This window comes from Phaethon aethereus (assembly GCF_964289735.1).
Source record: "Phaethon aethereus genome assembly, chromosome: 1".
Classification (NCBI taxonomy): Eukaryota; Metazoa; Chordata; class Aves; order Phaethontiformes; family Phaethontidae; genus Phaethon; species Phaethon aethereus.
Window position 1 is genome coordinate 9,896,976 of NC_138575.1, and position 19,940 is coordinate 9,916,915.

The following is a 19,940-nucleotide window of genomic DNA, read 5'->3' on the forward strand; positions in this document are numbered from 1 at the left end:
CAGCTATTTATAACCTCTTGAGCTAATGTGATAATCATCAACACTGTAAAAATAATAGCTAGTATCCAGTTCAGCAGGTCTGGATATCAGAAGCATTTTTCTTCACCTTATAGGCCTTTCATAGGTTTCTTTATTTTTCTTTTTTTTTTCTTCCATAAGAAGAAAAGCACAACTGTGTCAGCATTACGCTCTATGTCAAATAGATTCCAGGTTTAGATTCCCGTCTGATATAGGCAAAGGACTTGAACTTAGAGGTAGAGCTTCATGACATGTTGCCTTCAGAAGTGGGCCCACATCCAGAGTTCCTCAGCATTGCTGCTTTTCCCCAATGCCAGCTCACAATTCTTTCTACTCCATTAGCTGGTGCATGCACTGCATCTGTGTGAAAAACAACCCCTTTCATATGCCCACCAGGGTTATTTTTAAACATTCTTTTTCACCGTGTTTCTAGTATGTCCCAGCAAAATGGCAAATGACAGAGTGGGAGTCCATGACATAAAAGCAAAATGTCGTCGATGATGTCTGGGTATTCTTAAATGGGATTTTGCTTCTGAAGTCAGTGTGTTGTGAAACTGCATCCTGGGTCTCACAGATCACACGACAAATGCACTTATAATTGGGCTCTAGACTGAGCCTCCTTTTGGGCCAACAATTATTCAGTTATTCTAAAGCGTGATGCAAGTATCATTATGTATACAACTGGAGCAATTTCAAAGGGACCTTTAGCAGAATTATAAGTATTCTGCTTATCAAGCAACTCACTTCCTTTGGAAAAAAAACAGCATTAAAAAAATAGTGCATTTGAGTTAAGAATTCACATTTCCTACAGGAGTGTGTCCTCTAGGGAAGTTTTCAGCAATCAGATACGGACTGAGAGGGGTTTTTTTTTCTCTGATTTTAGCTGGAAATTGCACACTCAGCCCAAGAAATCTTTCCTTCAAAAATTACTGGATTAGTACTATATATCAAAAATGGATTCTCGTAATTCCTGTGTAGTTCTGAGAAGGACCTGATCACATCAATATGAACAATAATGACTCATCTAAAACACAGGAAATGATTCTGAAAACATAAGTACATTTTTAAAGTACACTAAAGACTTTCTTAGAGCAGTTAAGCTTTCTAGATCTTCTAAGTATAAAAATCACAGCCACAGCAGGAAGGTTTGAAGTAATCATGAGACAAGTAATACTCTTTCTGAGTAATAAGAAGAACCAAATGACACCAACTTGTAAGTGATTGAAAGAATAATTCCGCTTGGATGGTCAACAGTGAAAGCCCAGATATAGCCAACTATAACTTTTTGTAGGATCTGTCAATGAGAAGTTGCTGCACATATTGCAAGGTGGTATAAAAAACTCCAAATCATATTGCCACACAGCATGAGACCAGAAATGTTTAACAGAGCCCACAAGTGCCTATTTGGGTTTTGAGACATAAAACACTGTATAGAATGTCATATAAATACCATTACAGAAAATAAAAATAAAATCTGCAACAAGTATGGGAAATTAGGTAGAAGAACTGCTATTCCTTTTGAACTTATTGAGCAATAATGGAATAATTAATTAAGCTAATAACTGTGATCATCTTTTCTTCAGGGAAGAAGGGTATTCTTTGAAGAACTGAGGAAAGTTTGGATTTTACTTTTTCCCCCTCTCTAAACTCAGCGGCTAGTTCACTTTCAAAAGACCAAAGAAAAAAGGTGAATAGATTGTCATTTGAAAGTGAGTTGTTGCCCACCCTAAATTCCCAGAGTTGACGTTTCTGGCACTTGCCGTAGGACCGTTGGCCAAATCATTCCTTCCAAGCAGAGCCCAGTTTTGCCTTGGCAGAGGCAACATATGGCAATGGGTGTCTTTGAGATATAAAGCCTCTTCAAGCATCACTGAAGTGCTGCCATTGCCTCTCTCCTTTTAAGGGGGTGCAGCATATGCTATCCTGACTAGCTGATTAGCACTACTTAGAGCTAGATAGCAGGAGGACGACTCAAAGGATCAGTTTTTACCCTTCTCTGTGCCTATGGACTGGCATATCTCACAGAGCAAGGCAAAACGTGAGTGGCCTCTCACATGAAGGGTGCAAAAAATATCTCTCATCTCCTGAAATGATGCTGTATTTTGTCTCTCAGATGCAATCTTGGATAAGTTAGTACTCATTGTGTTTAATCCGTATGTTTTCTGGGCAAAATATATATTGACTAGGGACGATGATTTGTTTATCTGGTTGTTGTAAAATAGTCTGGAGCGTTACAGGTTCATTCTGCACAAAAAGGATAGAAGCTTAGCTTCGTACTCTCTTTTTCTTACAAGAAAAAAAAAGTAATTGTGCCTTCTTTATGCAGCTAGAAGTAAATTGAATGTAACAACATCATTGTAAAATTATGTGCTTTTTAAAGTCATGAATATGGTGCATCTTTTGTGTTTTGTTTCTAATTGTTTGCTCAATACAAAAGGATAATTCATTAGGCCAATTCTCCAAATAATCTCAAAGTGACATGAATTCCTTTGCAGAGTGAATGTCTGCAGCAAGTAATCCATGGAAAACAGACAGGCGTCTCTTGTCATTTCGGAGGTCTAATCCGCTGCCTGGAGCATGAAAATGCTCAGGCTAACAAGTGTGGGAATGACCAAAATCAACATTATTTTTGGATTTTATTTTCTTAACAATGCTGCTGATCAATAGAATTGCTGAATCTGGCAGATACAATGCCACGGGATTAATGAATTAAGCTCAGGAAGCAGAAGAATTTGTTAAAGAGGAGAGGGGGAAAGCCTCTTCTTTTCCACTAGTGTGTGAATATTAAGCAATGAAAGCAGCAATGAGAGAATTTTAGCCCTTGCTTTACCATAGCACAGAGTCTTGTTCTGCATGAGTCTTTACATTTTAATTAGAACCATACTGACACCCGCTTTTTCAACTATGAACTTCAGTTTCAAAGTTAAGACTATTTCCAAGATGCTGGTGTAGTGGCTGGGTCTGAACACAGAAAAGCAATACTGTGTCCTGTACAATGTGGTGTAGTGTGGTCACTGTCAGTGGGACTAGATAACTGTTTTTTACCCGCAGTAAATAATGGTAAAAGGAAGGAAGAGATCTCACTGAAATACCATAGACTGTCACCATAAAGCACTCACAGGCACTTTTTTCTAGAAATGCATAGAACAAAATAAAGAAGGGTCATCACCCTTCTTTGATGATGCCAATGTTTTGTAAGGGTCGATTGCCAACGCCTCTGTCAATATTGCATTAGAAATGTAATACAGGGTACATTCCAAAATGCACATTAAAATGATATTCAACACAGCCTTTGCTGAATATCACACAAAATTTAATAACCGTCACTCACTAGAAGGGGGATGATCAGACGTGTGGGAGGGGAGAGCTTAAGTTTGCTTATACGTTTGTGTTACATCTCCTTAACATTTAGAAGACCTCTGGGGATTTTGTGTGTCCTTTTGTTTAAACAAACAAACAAAAATCATTAGCTAGTTTCATTGCATAAAAAATTTCGAGATTATAACAATCACAGAGTCCTAGAAATTGGAAGGTTTGGAACGTTTTAAACTTATAAGAACACTTCAGAGAATACTCCAGTGTAATTTATAAGCCCCTCTAGACCTGTACATGTCTTGAACTGATTGTTGAAGTGGGCTTTACTAGGAATTTCTTTTGCTGAGTTGGAGTAAGTGCAGGAGGTGGGGAGGGCGGGCGGGTTAGAGCAACCTTCCCCAACAAGGCTTGGAAAGCTTCAGCGGTAAAGTTACACTGGTGGAAGACTTTGTTACTTGTTTTTAACTAGGAGCAACCCGAAGAGGATTACATTATGAGCAGGAGATGTTATTTCTGTGGGTAGCAACATTGTGGGTTGTGTTGTGCTGTTGTTGTTTTTCAAGGGGGACGTACGTCTTTTAATTAGAACTGTAGAATGAAATAAAATAAAATATTAATAGAAAAACCAAACCCAACAACCTGGACAATGACATAATATAGCTCGTGAAATTTATAGCTCCGTGCCTTTCCCCAGCTGGCTGGAGGTTTCGGCTCCCTCCTCTAATCTCTGCCGCGATGCGTTTCTTTTTTGCTTTTCTTTTCTTTTCTTTTTTTTTTTTTCCCCTTTTCCCTGCATGTGTGCTGTGACAGCAGGGGAAGGGGGGGGTCGAGCTTCATTGTCAGCCGCTCCCGGGAGCGCGGGGAGAACCGGTGTCCCCCGTGCCTCCCGGTGCGCGGGGAGCGCGGGGCTGCCGCCGCGCCCGCCCCTGCCGCCCGGGGCCCGCCCGCCGCGCGGGGAGCGGGGCGCCGGCCCGCCCGGCCCTGCCCGGCCCGGCCCCGGCCCCGGCCCCCGGCCCGCGCCGCCGCCCGCCGCCGCCGCCCGCATCATGCCGCCCCCCCCGCCGCACGCCGCTCGCGCCCGGGGGCTGCCTCCTTTTCCGGCCCGCGGCGTGTGCGTGAGAGGGGCTTGAAGTTGCCCCGGCGGCGGCGGCGACCAGGCGGGGGGCCGGGGCGGCTGGCGGCGGCGGCGGCGGGGCGCGGCGGGGCGCGGCGGGGCGCGGAGCCCACCCCCATCACCTGTTACCTCCGCTCCCCAGGTTGCCTGAAGTTCCCCGGCGGCGCCCGGCAGGACGGGGAGCGCCGCGGCTCCGGCTCGCAGGGACCCCAGCGCGGCTGCTGCAGCATGGGCTGGCTCAGGGGGATTGCCTTGCTTTCCTTGGGAGTATTACTAGCAGGAAGAGTGAACTGCCAGCATGTGAAGAATAATGTGCCAAGGCTCAAATTATCCTATAAAGGTAAGTCTGTTGTTCTCTCTTATTCTCGCTTTTCCTCAAAACCTCTCCTCCTTGCCCCGCCGCTCCCCCCCCCCCCCTTCCTCCCCGCTTTTCCGTATCTTCCAAAGGGGAAATATGGCATTAGGAGAGGTTTCTGAAAGAAATACTTCGAAAGCCACTCCGTGCTGCGGTCGGTACCTCGCAGTTTAAACACAGACAAAGAAGAGTTAGTTGCATTTGCAGACAAGGACTCCGGATCGTGCCGATCCGTGGAAGAGAAATTTTCAGTCTTTTGCCGTTTCATCGGACTTTACTCTTTAGCAACGATGAGACGTGCTTGGCCACCCGTGCTGGGCACGTCGTGCAGCCACAATGCCAGTTGTTTCGAACAGCATGGAATAGCTGAAGATTTATATTTTCCTTTCTGAGGCATGAAGTGGTTAATTTTCAAGTCATGAATATTCAGTTTGTACAAATCTGACAATCAGATGCCTAACATAAGCAGTAGATGGTGGGTTTGCCAAGAAACTATAAACTGAAAGGAACAGATCAGTCCAGAAAAGGAGGAAAGGACTGTTGTGCACTAGAAAATACTGCCTATGGATGTTTAATGCAGTGCAATTTATTTGAACCGAGATTGTTTTCGGTGTAGTCTGACGTGTTTCGTGAGAGATCACAGGGAAGGTGTAACTGAAGAAAAGAGAGCTGTGAGGTTACGTTCACGTTTGAAATTGTGTAATGCCACTCACACTGCAATTATCAGTAATTAACTTCTGTATAATATTGCCAGTATTAAAGGAGGACTCTGAAGTAGGCAGAGCCTTTTCTTTATCAGCATAGTTCCTCTCTATGCACATTTTCAGAAGAATTCACCAAATCTGGAGGATGTGCAACCGGGAAAGCAGTTTTAAATGTAAGAGCTGTAGAGTGTTATTTCTAAAAGGGAGATCTAGATATCTATGTGTGTACACATTTCTCTCTGAAGAGCTGCCTTCTCACAATTCTCAGATTATTGAAGGTTGAGAGAGGGAGCAGCAGATACGGTTCTGAAAGAAGGGAGGAAAAGTAACACACTTTTTCTACAGTGGAAAAAAGAGAACATGTGTGTGCATGCCTGGTCATAGATGTCAATCTCAGTTTACAGTATAGTGTCAATACATCTCTTGCCAGTAGAAATATGTTTTCCAATTTTTTTCATCTTCCTCGTGCGGCAAATGAGAGGGGGAAAAGTCCTCTCTGATACAAGGCAGACGTCATTTTTGCACTCCAGATGAAAAAAAGAATTAAACACCTGCAAAACTTGGATGCACTGTGTGAAATAAATGAATGTGCAGGTTTTTATTAAAGAGCACCTATATGCATATTTGTGTGTGTTTGAACTTGAAAAGATATATATGAAAAGAACAGTTTAAGGGGTTCAGAATCTGTTCATTTGGTTTTCATGAGAAAAACCATTCATATTTAACACAAAATTGATTATTTTGCGTAATGGAGGCTGAAGAAAGCTTCTACAAGAACTACATGTCATGTCAAAACACTCATTAAAAACCTCTTAATTGCTTCCAAACTCTCACAATCATACTGAAACTCAGATTAGTATATAGAAGCATAAATGCTATAAAAATATCCTGTAAAGGGGTTTAACGGCTAATTAATTATTGTTTATTATTTTTCACCCTTTTAAAGTTTATTGATGGCTCAAGTCTGCTACCCATGCTCGTACTGACTAAATCCACAGAAACTGATTTCAATGGATGGCCAAATCTGACTGATAGTGGTTTCATTTTTTTTTCTTTTTTTTTTTGTTTTCTTTTTCCACCCTGCTAGTACTGTATCTATATGCAGTTCAGCAACATTTTGCTGCTCTGCTGATTGGTTGTTTTCCAGTTCTGCTCTTGCTAGGAGAAAGGGTCTAATTTTCATTTTTTAAATACATCAGGCATCAAATTTTAATACACAGTCAATCCTATATGAGCAAAACAGGAAACTGAAAGGAACATTGAAACAGTTTTTATAGTTGGGGGATCACTGTAAAAAGAAAATGAGTTCAAATGCTGAGCAACCCTATTTCCTATCTAGGAAAGAAAGTAAATGCATAGTTAATTCAAAGCAAATTAAAGTCTGAAGACTTACAGAAATTCACACTCTGGCCTTTGAGTCATAGGTATACTTAATCACATATTTGACTTAAAACATGTGTAGCCCTAAAAATCAGATCAGACTATTCACACTCTTGATATTAAGTACTGGTGTAAATGCTTGGCTAGGTCAGGAGTGTGTTGCGTGTGCTGCTGCATTGATCCCTAAGTATGGGGATATCGTTATTAGTCAGGGAAAACTAAGCCTTATCAGCTGGTGCTTTTCCAGACAAATTTTGCTTCCAGCACGGTATTCTATGCACAGATCAATGCTAACACCTTGCGTAGGAACAGCCTTAAGAGCTGTAGGTATTGAAAACATGTCTTTTAGGCACTGACTGAATACCTCAGATACTTACATGTGATACTGCGTGATTCATCGCTATTGAAACTGCCAGCAATTAGGAAAAGAAGCTACCCAGTTACTTACCCATTCTGTCTCTCCATAAAAAGCTGTGGTTGAGTAAAATAAACTTACGATATTGAAAAAAAAAGTATGCGAGGTAAAAAGAATGACCCAAGTGACTTCTCTTTTCAGTGGCTGTCACTGTGCTTTCTTTTAACATGCGTGCTTGTTTTTTGCCTAAACAAATACCTTGGAGCTAATTGTCAGTGCTTTATTTCAAAAGAAAAGCAAGGATGTATTTTAACATCTTGTTTTTCTCGACTAATTAGATGTCAAACATGGTTAAAAAGCTCAGGCATTTGCTTTAAAAGTTAGCAGAATGAGTCATGAAGGGTTAAATCCCTGCCAACCTTGATTTCCTATGGTCACTTGTTTTCAAAGGTCCAGTATTAGCTCTGCCATTTCCCAGGTTGCTGGACAGAAGTTTCGGTGAACTCCCATTCTTGCTTCCTCTTAACTTCTTGTCACTCAGTCTTGCAGAAGATTAGAGGCATCCTACGGGGCATGTTACGGGTACGAAGAGGAAGTGTATAAATGAATATATTAAGGCCACATCTGTGGTCTGAAAAGGTTCTTTCTGTTTATTGTAAATCAGAGTTCTGGTTATTTGGTTTGGATCACCTTGATTTTGGTGGCATATTAAAGGAAGGAAATTGGAGGAGAGCACTAGGGAAATCCTCGTCCAGCTGAAATCTGTGGTGAAACTCCTGTTCAGTAGCATCACGGTTTTGCTCTGTACGTTTTAAAGTTTCCAAGCATTTTCATCTTAGTGCATGGATTGAAAAAGGTTTGCACAGATTATATTTATCTCCTTTTTTCACTCAAAGGGAATTAATATCATTAAAGGCCTGATCCAAAGTTCACTGAAGTCAGTAAGTTCTGGATCATAGCCTAAATGTGGTAAAACCAGCTATAAAACTGAAAGCTCAGTTGAGCCCTTCAACCTCTGAGCTCCTCTTTTTCTGTCCTTCAAAGACTTTATATCCTTATTGTAAAGTAACAATAAATGTCATTGTTGATATGTCAAAAGTAAAGGAATCTTTCCTTAAAGAATGTAGGGGGGCTTGTTGTTGTTTTTGGTTTGGTTTTTGGTTTGGCTTTTTTTTTAATCTCATTGGCTTCAATTTCAGTGTCGGATGTAAGTGTCTATATTGTGTCACTAGGTCACAGATTATGTTCAGGAAATTTCTGTTGAGCACAGAGTTCTCAGAAAAATGGTGATCAAGTTGAGTGTGCAAAGTTTAAAACAATAAATATAGTCTTAATTCCAGATGGATTTCTTATACTGTTTATTATTTCCTATTTTTCTTTTGCTGTCCTCTGCATGGGGAGGTAATGGCATGAACAGAGATGGAACCAGCTACAGTAACCCTTAAGTATAAACACATAAGCCCAAAGAAAGAGTTTCCATTAACGATGCCTTGATTTACAGATTTTTCCTAAGGCAACCCCAATTTTTGTCTCCACATGAGTAAATTTTGCGAACCCAACTTTCTCAAATCCATCTGTCATGTCCTATTTGTCTATTGAAAATTACTAAATGCTGCAAGTATGTTTTGTAAGAGTACATGTGTGGTTCTTCTTTGTTATTGTTGCTCAATTGGATACATATTACTTGAGAATAAATAACTGGAAAAACATTGCACACAGATTTAGCTCTATTACTCCCTGGTTCCAATTCAAGCCATATTAAAAATAAGTGTCTTGTTTAAAGTCGCAGAGATAGTGAGAACTACTCCACCCTTGATGTGCAGTTGATTTGCAATTTTATAGGATGGATTTATATATGGGTGAGATGCTGGCCCTAGTGAAAGCAATGGCAAAACTTCTGCCTGTTTCAATCAGTCCAACATGCCACGACAAGGCAGGAATGACACGGCACGGAATTACCTGTATGTACGCTAGTGTAAATATGATACCTGGTTTGTAGTTTGTTGACCCAGTCTGGTTGTAGTTGATGACCTGCCGGTGGGTTTGATTGTGGTTTTTCCTTTCCATCAAACTCTATAACTCACAATTCAATACCTCTGCAAATACTGGGAAAGCAGGACAAAGTGGGAGAAGGAAATGGGGAGAGAGAGGAACATTGGCAAGGGAGTCTTTCTCTCGAGTTGGGACCACTATTAGAGTTTGTCTCAGATTTCAAGGTATCTGCTTAAAAAAACTTTTGCTTAAACTATGTTGTAAGAGTACTGTCTGAGGGAAAAGCCTCTCTAATGTGCTTTGAAAAGGACAGAAGGGCAGCCCGGACTTAGGAAGACGACTGGGAAGAAGGGCAAACTGGTAACGTTTGCAGTCTAGGCGCAGGTTTGTAACTCGTCAGCTTCCACTGTTCCTGATGGCATTTCTGCATGTCTCCGGCGCTCTCGGACCTCACTGTTCAGTCAGTGCAGGAGGATGGGAGGCAGTGAAGATGTCAGGTGCAGCCATAGCCTCTTCAGCCTTTTTTTCCCCCAAAGTGATGGGTACTTCTGATAAGCTCTGTGTGTTGGTCTTTCTAACGTCAGTTGAGTGAGGTCTTCGCAAGACCTGAGAACTGTCAGGGGAGATAGTAAGACTACCCTGCCTGCCTCTAACGTGCTCCATGGGCTGACAGGAGGGAGAAGCTGATGAAGGAAGTGCCTAAGCTCAGATCTTGCCTATATAGGGAAATTTTCAGCTAGCTAATTAGGGCCTGAGACAGGCAGTGTAATTGGAACAAGGAGGGTGAAAACGTAGCCCAACGCTTTCGTTTTGTGTTTCCAACTTTCACATTTAATTCCAGTGGAAAAAGTGGTTTCAGGATTACAGAGCCTCCCTTTTCTGAGAACCTGGAGTTCTCTATAATTATTTGCTGTACAGTTTGCAAATGACTGAATTATTCATGGAAGGTGCCGTATTGACAGCAATGGAAACTCTGCTCTTTTGCTGTGGACAAGGTGTGCAGCACTTACTTTCACTGTTTTTTACAGCATCTTCAAAACTCTGACCTAATGAGGAAATTCAACATCCATAGTTTGACTGAGCTCAATGTATCTACTGATATGTGAAGTCTACCTTAAAATTTATTTCTGTGCTTGAAGTTTTTTGATCAGGACTGAAGTATCTATCTGTTTGCTTAGGGTTTATTCAGGTGTGTATTTATTCCATAAGGTTTAGCAGAACAATATTTAAAATAAGAAACCCAGTCTTTGCAGGTTGCTACAATGTAATGGATTATTTATGATAATCTCTCCCGCGTGTGCCTCCATATGTACAGAAAACACTTACACGGAGTTCCATCTGAGAAGAAACCACTAAATGATTTGTACTTTTAACTCTTTCTTTTTCCTTGGAAGTGTTTTCCAGTTTTAATTTAACACATTGCTATGCTCTGATCCTTTTAATATGGTTTTGGTGTGTCTAATCACTGATTCTGCATATGGCCTTTAATGCCCACAGCTGCTATTAGAGAGACATCTTCTTTATTTGCTTCCTCTGGCTCACAGGCTTTTTCTCTCATGTGCATACATGGAACTTTGCAACGGAAGCACAAGCAATACAGAGTTGCTCCAATATCTTGAACATTTTCTACATCATAAAATCATAGAAACATAGAATAGTTTGGGTTGGAAGGGACCTTTGAAGGTCATCTAGTCCAACCTCCCGGCAATGAGCTAGATCCTGACTTGACCCTAGTCCAATCTGAAGCAAAATCACATCTTCACCTGAGGCAGTGCCTAAGTGATTGAGAAGGAAACAAATCCTTCTAAGTGGTGTCAATGGTTGTGACATTTTCCAGTTGTCTGAAAGCTAAAAAGGGTAAAATTGTCTTCGGGCTCCTACACGCTTATTTTTAAGAAAATGTGTGGGGTGGACCCTGGCAGCTCTATGTCAAAATTTTAAATGGAAGTTCCGTAGTTTGTCCTGGTGCTCTTGTTAATTAAGGTTACATGTGAAGGTTGCTGCTGGTGTTGTGCTGGTGCTGGTGGGCGATTCAGCGAATTCCTTCCCTTGCAGGATTAAAACTGCCTTCAGGAATGTCTGCAAGTTCATGGTCCTCCCACATACAGCCTTCATATAGGTTAGCTGCTCTCTTCCAGTAACAGCTGTGGATGGTGAGAATAACTGTGGGGATAGTACATTTACTTGACTTTTCCTATTTTTTTCCAAGTGAGATGGTGCCCCAATGTACAAGAGAGAAAAGGATGGCCACAGCTGTTGAGAGCATCAGAAATCTTAAGAGTGCCGTAGCCTTTCTCCCGCACCACAGGAGGTTCTCTGTGGTGTCTTTCTCTTTCTTTTTGACTGACATAGTCAGCCACATTAGGCTCTTTTCACTGTCAATGGAAGGAGAGGTACCTCAGAGAGCTAATCTTGGGTTAGGCAGGCTGAATGAGACTTTAAGGGTGCTCATTGCTTTTCAGTGACTGTAAAAACAATTGAGCTCCTTGTTCATTCATTTAGTTTCTTTCTTTCTGGGAAGGTGTCAAAAGAAGGTACCAATTAAATGCTATGGAAGAACCTAGTCTGTATTCTGATCTCAAAGCACCCTAATTTAAGAAACTGTCTCTGCCTAAATAAGTATTTAAAGTTGTGTAAAAAGCCAACTGATTAAACTTATGTATGCCCTCAGTATCTGTGATCTTGAGATCACTTATGACTGACTCTAAATTTGCATCAAACTTTCAGTTATAGCAAGTAATATACAGTAGCACTACATTCTTCGTATTCTTAGAACAATTATCTAACTTACATCTCACATTTCCCAAGTCTCTCCTCCTTAATAAGCTCATCCCAAATCCAGTGACACATGCTGGAAGTGACTGTCTGGGGCTGCAGAGCTTTACTAATTTAATAGCTTAATCATTCAGAGATTTCAGTAAGCTGTCCCCTGACTGGCTCTGTTACTTTCTGAATGTTTCTACACTTTAAAAGAAAAATGTATTCAAAACTCATTTTCATATAGCATAGTCTGTAAATAAAAATACACATGCATGTCTGCAAATAAAAATACACATGCATATCTGCAACTCAGAGGACAGGTGCCTGACCCTTATTCTCCTCTTTTTCAGCTGAACTATTTTAATAGTGAGAGCAGGATGAAACCTAATTTGGGTTCGTTTCTAAAAATTCTATATAGACTTACAGTTTGGGGGATTCTTGTGTCACTTTGGGGATTACAGATTCCCCTTGAGTTAGACAGATCTACAGCAATCCCTAAAACGTGTGAGCACTGGTCTACTTTGTGTCACATCTAGTTTTCATCCTTTGCTGTTTGATAGCCAGACGCAGTAAAGTCAGAAGTTTTTGCCATTCTTCTCATGTTTTAAAGTTGTTTGACATTTGTTGGGCTGCCTGCTTATCTCTCCAGCTGGATGTTGCAGAAACTTTAGAAGTGAGCAGTCAAATAAAATTCTCATCTCTTATAAATATTTTCATGCAAAGTTGGATCTTGCAGGGAACAATCTGAGGAATGAAGCAGTTATTTGCTTTCATCTAACTTGTGGAAGGAGGAAAAAGAAAGCTCTCCTTTACTCTCCACTCTAATGAAGCAAAGCTCATGTTGGTTCTGACGGCCCCTCTTGGCTCCTTTTGAAATTCCAGTGAGAAAAGGACACAAAAAAGCTCTGTGAGATAATTTAAAGGATTTAGAGCTGCCTTTCAAGGGGAGGGGTTGGTGGCCTTTTCTAGAGGCAAAAGACGATAAAAACAGCTCACAAGCATCCAAAAGAGCTGCAGAGAGTGCAGGGTACAGCTTTCACCACCAGCTGCCACCGGAATGGCAATAGCTATCCTTTGCTGGACACAGATCCCACACCTGGTCACGGTGTAGAGTCAGGTCTCAGGGCGTTAATACTACTTGGACTTCCTTCATGGATTTCCCAGCCTAACTTCACTACTTTTGCATGAACGTAGAGTCTGAAATGGTTCTGACTCCTGGTGAAGCTCTTTTTCTCAAAACACGACAAGGGGTGTATCAGTGATGAGGAGTGCTGCTCTGCAGTATCTGTGGGCCAACTTGGTCCCACTTCTGTCCCGCTAGGTCCTGTACAAGGGGTCCATTCTGCTAGACCCATGCGGTAAATGCCAGTTCCTCCTGAACGATAGGAGGGACAGCAGAAATGACACCTGGCAATGTGGGAAAGAAAACTTGATCTTCTGAATTGCTTTTTTTTTTATATTCCCTTCTACTACAGCAGAAGAATGGCTGTATCAAAACTTCTCGCTCTGATGCCTTGCAGACAGTGCTATAAATGCATTCCGGAGCTACCTGCAAATTGCATAGTCAGGAAATCGCTTTATTTCTAAATTGCTGCTCTTCCAACACATGTCAGTCCATCCACCAAGACCAAGTATATATTCAGATGTACAGGATGGTATGTTAACATTTTAAAAGAGCTCTTGTTGGCAGTTGTTTGAAATGTCCTAAACATTGATGAAGCAGTATTTGCAGGATGCTGGCTGTGAGGTTATCAGCATGGCAACTCTCCCTCCATATTGCTGTTCTAAATATGTATCTTCAATAGTTTGTATTCTAGCCATAAAAACTGACCTCCAACAAACAAGAAAGCAAGATTTTATCTCCGGTGAAAAGATTTAGGAATTTGTTGAATTTGAAAGAAAATTCCACATAGCTCTTTTTAAGAGAGTGTTATGAAATAAAGTAATAATAATAATAACAACAACAACAATGAAAATTTTGTTTTCTCTGCTGTCTGTGCTACTGAGATCAAGTTTAATGTAGATTTCTAATTCTACTTTTTCAGATTTTGTTTCCCATCTGTGATGGAACTGTAATCTACTGGGTATTCTGCTTCTGTTTCTGGCATCTTTTTACAATTTTGTATCTTTCGTCATTCTTTTAACACCCACTGGAACTCACACTCTTTACTCGGAAACAGTCACGCAAATTAGGAAAGTTTGTTGTCCTCACCTACAAATGGGAGATTGGAGGTTAACAGAAACTCAGGACCACAGCTGATGATACACAGGAAGCCTTGTACTGTAATGGGAATCAAAGAAAGTACCATAAATGTGAAATCCTATCAATTCTTCGGCTCTTCTGTGTCAGCTTCTTCACCTGTAAAGTGGTATTAGGTGATTTCATGAGGAATTGCTTCAGGTCAGAGACTTGCCGTGCTTATTCAGAGCTGCATCCTACTCTCAGAATAATCCCGTTAATGTGTATGTTCAAAGTTCAGTCAGAATTTTTGATCAACATACAAAGGCCTTACAGGTATTTTTAAGTTATTGTAATAATTTTATTCACAGCTGTGTACGCCTGTGACATGAAACACGTGCCTATTATCCGGAAAGCATATCTAATTTAATTCAAGTTGGATATTCCAGATGGTTCTATACAGGAACACCTCACAGTATTTTTTGGAGTATCCACCTCTATTTCACACTAAATACTCTGTGAAGGTGATTACAGGTGATTCTGGAGAAGAGGAGCCTTTGTGTTTAGTCTTTGCAATACTGTCTACCAAAGGTATGAGAGTGCTTGCAAGATCCTGGCCTATTTCTCTGAGTTTCAACTAGGCTTCTCTTTTGTCAAATCACAGCTGCTGATAATAATATTTTAAAATTAAGAGGAAGTTAAAAAATGTAATTTTTTTCTTGTGCTCATCAGACAAAACTAAAAACCTCACTTTGGGCACTTACTCCCCTTTCCATCCAGGCTGAATATACCTTACCAGACCACTGGTGTTTAATACTCCTCTGCCCCAACAAGTGTACGTGTTTTCCTTCCTGACACGTTCTGGACACAAAACTTCTATTTCTTCCTGCACACAGGAAGCTATTTTTCTGACTTTCCATACCCAAAAGGCTTTCCAACCTTCTCCAGGACGAGGGCAGCCTTTCTCAGCCACTTGGGGAAATATTCAGAAATCAGTTCAGTCAGTTGTAACTGCCTATCTTTTGTGACTCGCTCACCAGAAAACTGGTGCTTGACAGCCCTGGTTCAAACCTACTGATGAGGATTAACTGCTATAATAAATTCAGAAGTGGAATTCTGCATTTCTGTAAGAGTCACATCCTCATTCCTAAAACATGTAAGAAAGCACCTGTTCCCCTCATCAGCCTGGCCTATGTGAAAATAAAATTGGTTGTTCATATATTCCACATACCTTAAACGCAGCATTTAAATATTACCTTCAGTGAATTAACTCAAGGAATTTTTTTTTCTTTGCTTTTATACTTCCTCATGCCACTTACATGATGTAATGGTTGTTTTGAATAACATTCTTTTTCCATAATAAAGTACAAGTTTTCATGCCATTAATTAAGAAATACAGAGAAAATACAAGATTTTTTTGATTTTGATGTACCTCTGAACTTCAGGCACAAATTTGTAATTTGACTGCTAGACTACGGTGTCTTATTGGCCACTTGCTACACAGTTTTCTGGCAGTTTTTCTGGTGCTAGAAGAGCTAGGTCTAATTCTTGAGGCTGGCAAACAGACCAACAGAGACCAATGTAAAAGGCTCTGTTTACTGGAGTAAAGAAACTTTTTAATTTGTCTTCAAAGAAAGCAGTATCAAGTCTCATGTGTATTATTATTCCATATTAGAAAATTTAAGCTATCACCAATTATTCTGGTGTAAATCAAGTGTAAAATCATTAAATGACTGTGACTGCAGTGATGCATGTGAGAGGGAATTAGACCACTGACACTGCTAATTGACATTGCACCGAAGGGACTGACAAGACCGAGCAATGCAACTTCTAGTTTTTGAACACAATTTCCATAGCTGAGACCATAAGCAGCTTTTTAAAGGACATTTCTCATAAATGCCATTCTCTTAAAAACATTTTTATCAGCTTGTAGGAATATGACAAACGCTGAATTTTGTTTTGCTGTAGGTTCACCCCCATTACTATGCATAGAAACTATTTTACCTTATGCCAAGCATATGGAAGCTATCAGTGTATGTAAATTACATGAGGAGAGGTGAAATACAGCTTTTTAGACCAGGAAATGTGTACTTGTTTCTGGTTATAAGACACTGAAACCGCACCAGAAAAGGAGACTTTAGGTCTTAAGACAAGTTTTCCTTTAAAATAACAACTGGCGAGCGGGTAGCATAGCAATGATTTTTTATAATCACCATGAAAGCACAATATTGTCCTGAGCTGAACCACTCGGTCAGGTCTTTCGGAGACTGGGTTTAAGAGGCAATTGTCTGCATGTGCGGGGCCAGACCGTGAGCCTGTTCTGGGCAGCGGTGAACTGTTCTGGGACCCGCTTAGGAGTGAGTACATACTGTGGGCAAGTGCTCAGTAGTACAAGTCAAGTTTCTTCAAACATGGAGTTTAACAGGCAGGGCCAGCTTAAGTGTCTGCTGTTCCTCTTCCTCATGTCATGGTGTGTCCACAGTGCAATGATTTGAACCTACTCTAAAAATCAGGGTTTTTTGAGGAGCTGAGTTATTTTGTTGGGTTCTGAGTGACCAAGGGAGGCAAAAGCAAGAGCTTAAGTCAGCTCTGCCTTTCAAATAGTTTGTAAAACTACTGTACCCCAGCCGGTCCCTAAGAAATTAATGCTTATTTTGTGACAAAAATGCATTCATTGTACTCCCAAAATTTTCCATTCCAAGAAAGTTGGGTTGCGGGTTTTTTACATATTCAGTGTTGCGGAGTAAGAAACTAATCTAGACTGTGGCAGGCCTTTATTCTAAGCCTGTCATATCTTTCACTCTGAGTTGAAAAATGGACTGGGTTTCATAAACGTGTGGAGAAGCTGTCAAAGCTCCTATTTGCATGTGAATGGTCAGCTGAGGTAGGAAGAGAGATGTAAATAATTCTCTAGCTAGCTCCTGGCAAAGATCTTTGCATTTCAAAGTGCTGTGAAAAGCAGCACCATAAAACTTTAACCTATTCACAGGTATGGAAACTCCCATGCCTTAAATAGATTTGCTGTAATAATGACCACTTGGGGAAAAATTAATCTTAAAAAGCAATATCAGATTTCCTACTACTATACATTTTTTGCTTCTTTGAATAATTAAAAAAAGATAAGTTAAAAGACCCACCCTCCCTCACCCCTTGGAAAAAAGAGAAAAAAAAAAGGGAGGGGAAGCACAAGACCTAAGCAGTAAGCAGCCGTAGACCTTCTTTGAAAATCTGGCAGACAAGTGTGATAGGAGTGGAGGATATGTAAAGGATTCACATATTTTTCTGAATTGTGTCAGTATCTGACCCAGGAGGCACCCAAAACAATCATTACTTTAATCTTCCGTACGAACTACTCAGCATTTCACTATTCTGCTCCGCTGTTGTACTTCAGCACATGCTCAACTAGGTAGAATGGGTGAATGTTTTAGCTTAAAACTCAATGTACCTTCAAAAGATACAGTTCTTCATGCATCCAGAAAGGCGAAAAAGTGAAAGTAAACAGTAGAAAAATGAGGAACACAATAAAAATCTTAATAGGCTCTGAGCCAGACAATTTTCTACATGTTTTATTATACCTCGTGTCTGCTTAGATAGAATTGGCATGTGTATATATGGCGAGAAAGATTTACTAAGCCATTTATGCCTGAAACAGATCCAAAAACTGTGATTAGGCAGGCGCAAAGACTAGAAAATGTTTCCAAAGTAAAGTTCACCTCCAAAGGTGATGTGAATTACGTACCTGCCGCTTAATCATGAGATAACATGGGACTGTTGCTGTAGTTTACTAATATAATTTCCCCTGATATTGTTTTGTAGTTTCCATCTACTTACCTCGAAATACCATGCTGTATTTCAGTCAAGCTCCATAATTCAGTAAATAGCTTGTGTCACCCCTCTAATCATTTACAGCACACATTTTCTTTCTCAAAAAGCTCCTGCACACTGATTTGGTTACACTGTGCTGAAAAGAACTCACAGAGACAAAGTTAGATGCAATTTCATTCACTGAATTTATAAAAGGCAATTATTCAAAGGCTCTGGGATTTGCTCAATCACACTAATACTCCTGTAATGAAATGTGATTTGTCTTGGTATTTACAAGGAGATTAAAAACAAAAAAAGAACTGATCTTACAAACTCCTACTCACATGAGTAGTCCCATTAATTTCCATGTACATGGCACATGCGGCGTGAAGTGCCCTTTTGGGAGGTTATACAAGTTCTTCTTCACTTATGAAATAATAAACCAACAACACCAAGCAATTGTAAGGATCACCTGAATTTTTTGAGCTCTGCCTTGTTAATGGGAAGAAATGAGGCAAAAACTGTTCAAGAAATTGTTCTGCTCCCAAACGAAAATTTTCATTCAGTAACAATCTCTCTTGATCCTGCTTATCCCACGGCTCCGTTATGCTCTACCACAAGAATAGCATTCGTTGTCTTGCTGTGGGTCACTGCATCCTCATGTCCAGTAGGATACAACATCAACTGAAGTCACTACGAAAGATCCTCGCTCAGTCTGGTAGATCTTTGGGTGCTTTTAAGGATGTGTATCAATATAAAATTTGGTCAAATATTTCTGAATGCCCAAGGAAGTTTAAACTGAGTTTTTAAGCCAAGGAATGTCATATCTTATCCAAGCCCCCTCCCATTTTTCCTGTTAACAGGTCTTTCCATTAAAACCTTCTGTGCAGAAGTCCATCTGTGTGAATGTAACATGAAGTACACATTAAGACACAAATCAGCCTTCAAGCAGTTCCACTGATTCAAGCACAGGCACTTTAGATAAGTAATACTGCAATGTTGGGATAGCGTTTCCGTAACGCAGTTGTTCTCTTTCAATAACCATTCCCATGTCTATCAAAAAAGGGCACAGCATTGTGGAAACTTTTATCCCTTACTGGAGTATTACTTACTGTAGCTATGGCTCCAGGCACTTTGAGTGAAAGTTGCTACTGCCTGCTTCTCACATGAGCTCGCTGGAGAGGGCCCAGGAGCTCTCCCCACAGCAGGAGACTCCAGAGCTGCTTTCCTGACACTCCAAAAAGCTGCTAATGCAAGCAGGAGCGTGAGGAATCCCTGCTCCTTTGCAAACATCAGTCTGACAAAGTGGGACAGCGAGCACGGGGCCATGTGCTCCCTCGCCCCAGACATCTTGTCGATGGGCTCTCAGTGCTCTTTGCAAAACAGCAAGAGAAATCTCAAATTGCAGCCACTCAGATGTAGCCACTTGTACAGACACTTCTATTATCCTAAAATTTATTGTCACCTATGTCACATGTTAAGAAAATGCAGAAAGCCTCAAATGCAGTAGAGGGTGTTGGGCAATAAAATTTTTCACATTTTATGATAGGTATACATTTAAAGAAGGAAGCAAAAAGAATGTTTTCTATTAAAAATAGCAGCGGAAACCATTTGTGGCATAAAATCCAATAGGAAACACATTTGCACTGCTTCTGATCTCTGATGCAGTTGGCTGTGAAGTCCTTCACTAGGCTGTAAGGGGCATCGATTTAATTAATTAGAGCTGTTACTTAAACTATGTTTGCAATCAGAGAACAACCCACAAAGTAACTCATTAGTAAACAGGTCTGTGATGTCTCTTGGAACAGAGGTATCCTAACACTTCTCTAGTGCTGGCCAAGGATGATGTTAAAAGGTAGAAATTGCATTATATGTTAACACATACAAGAGGTTCCTGTATCAAGAAGGCCACTTACTGTAAGAAAGTCTCTGAGCCCGTTCAAGTGATATCTGAAGGACACGCA

General features: G+C 40.6%; 1 protein-coding gene across 1 annotated transcript in view; it reads left to right on the forward strand.

Annotated features, from left to right (window-relative positions):
• Positions 1–4,400: 4,400 nt before the first annotated feature.
• Positions 4,401–19,940, forward strand: part of SEMA3A (semaphorin 3A) — a gene marked incomplete at its 3' end in the record, with an annotated part of 168,768 nt that continues 153,228 nt past the window's right edge. The window contains exon 1 of the mRNA XM_082008722.1: positions 4,401–4,787. Coding sequence (XP_081864848.1) covers positions 4,676–4,787 — 112 coding nt within the window. The 5' untranslated portion in view covers positions 4,401–4,675. The remainder of the gene's footprint in view (positions 4,788–19,940) is intronic.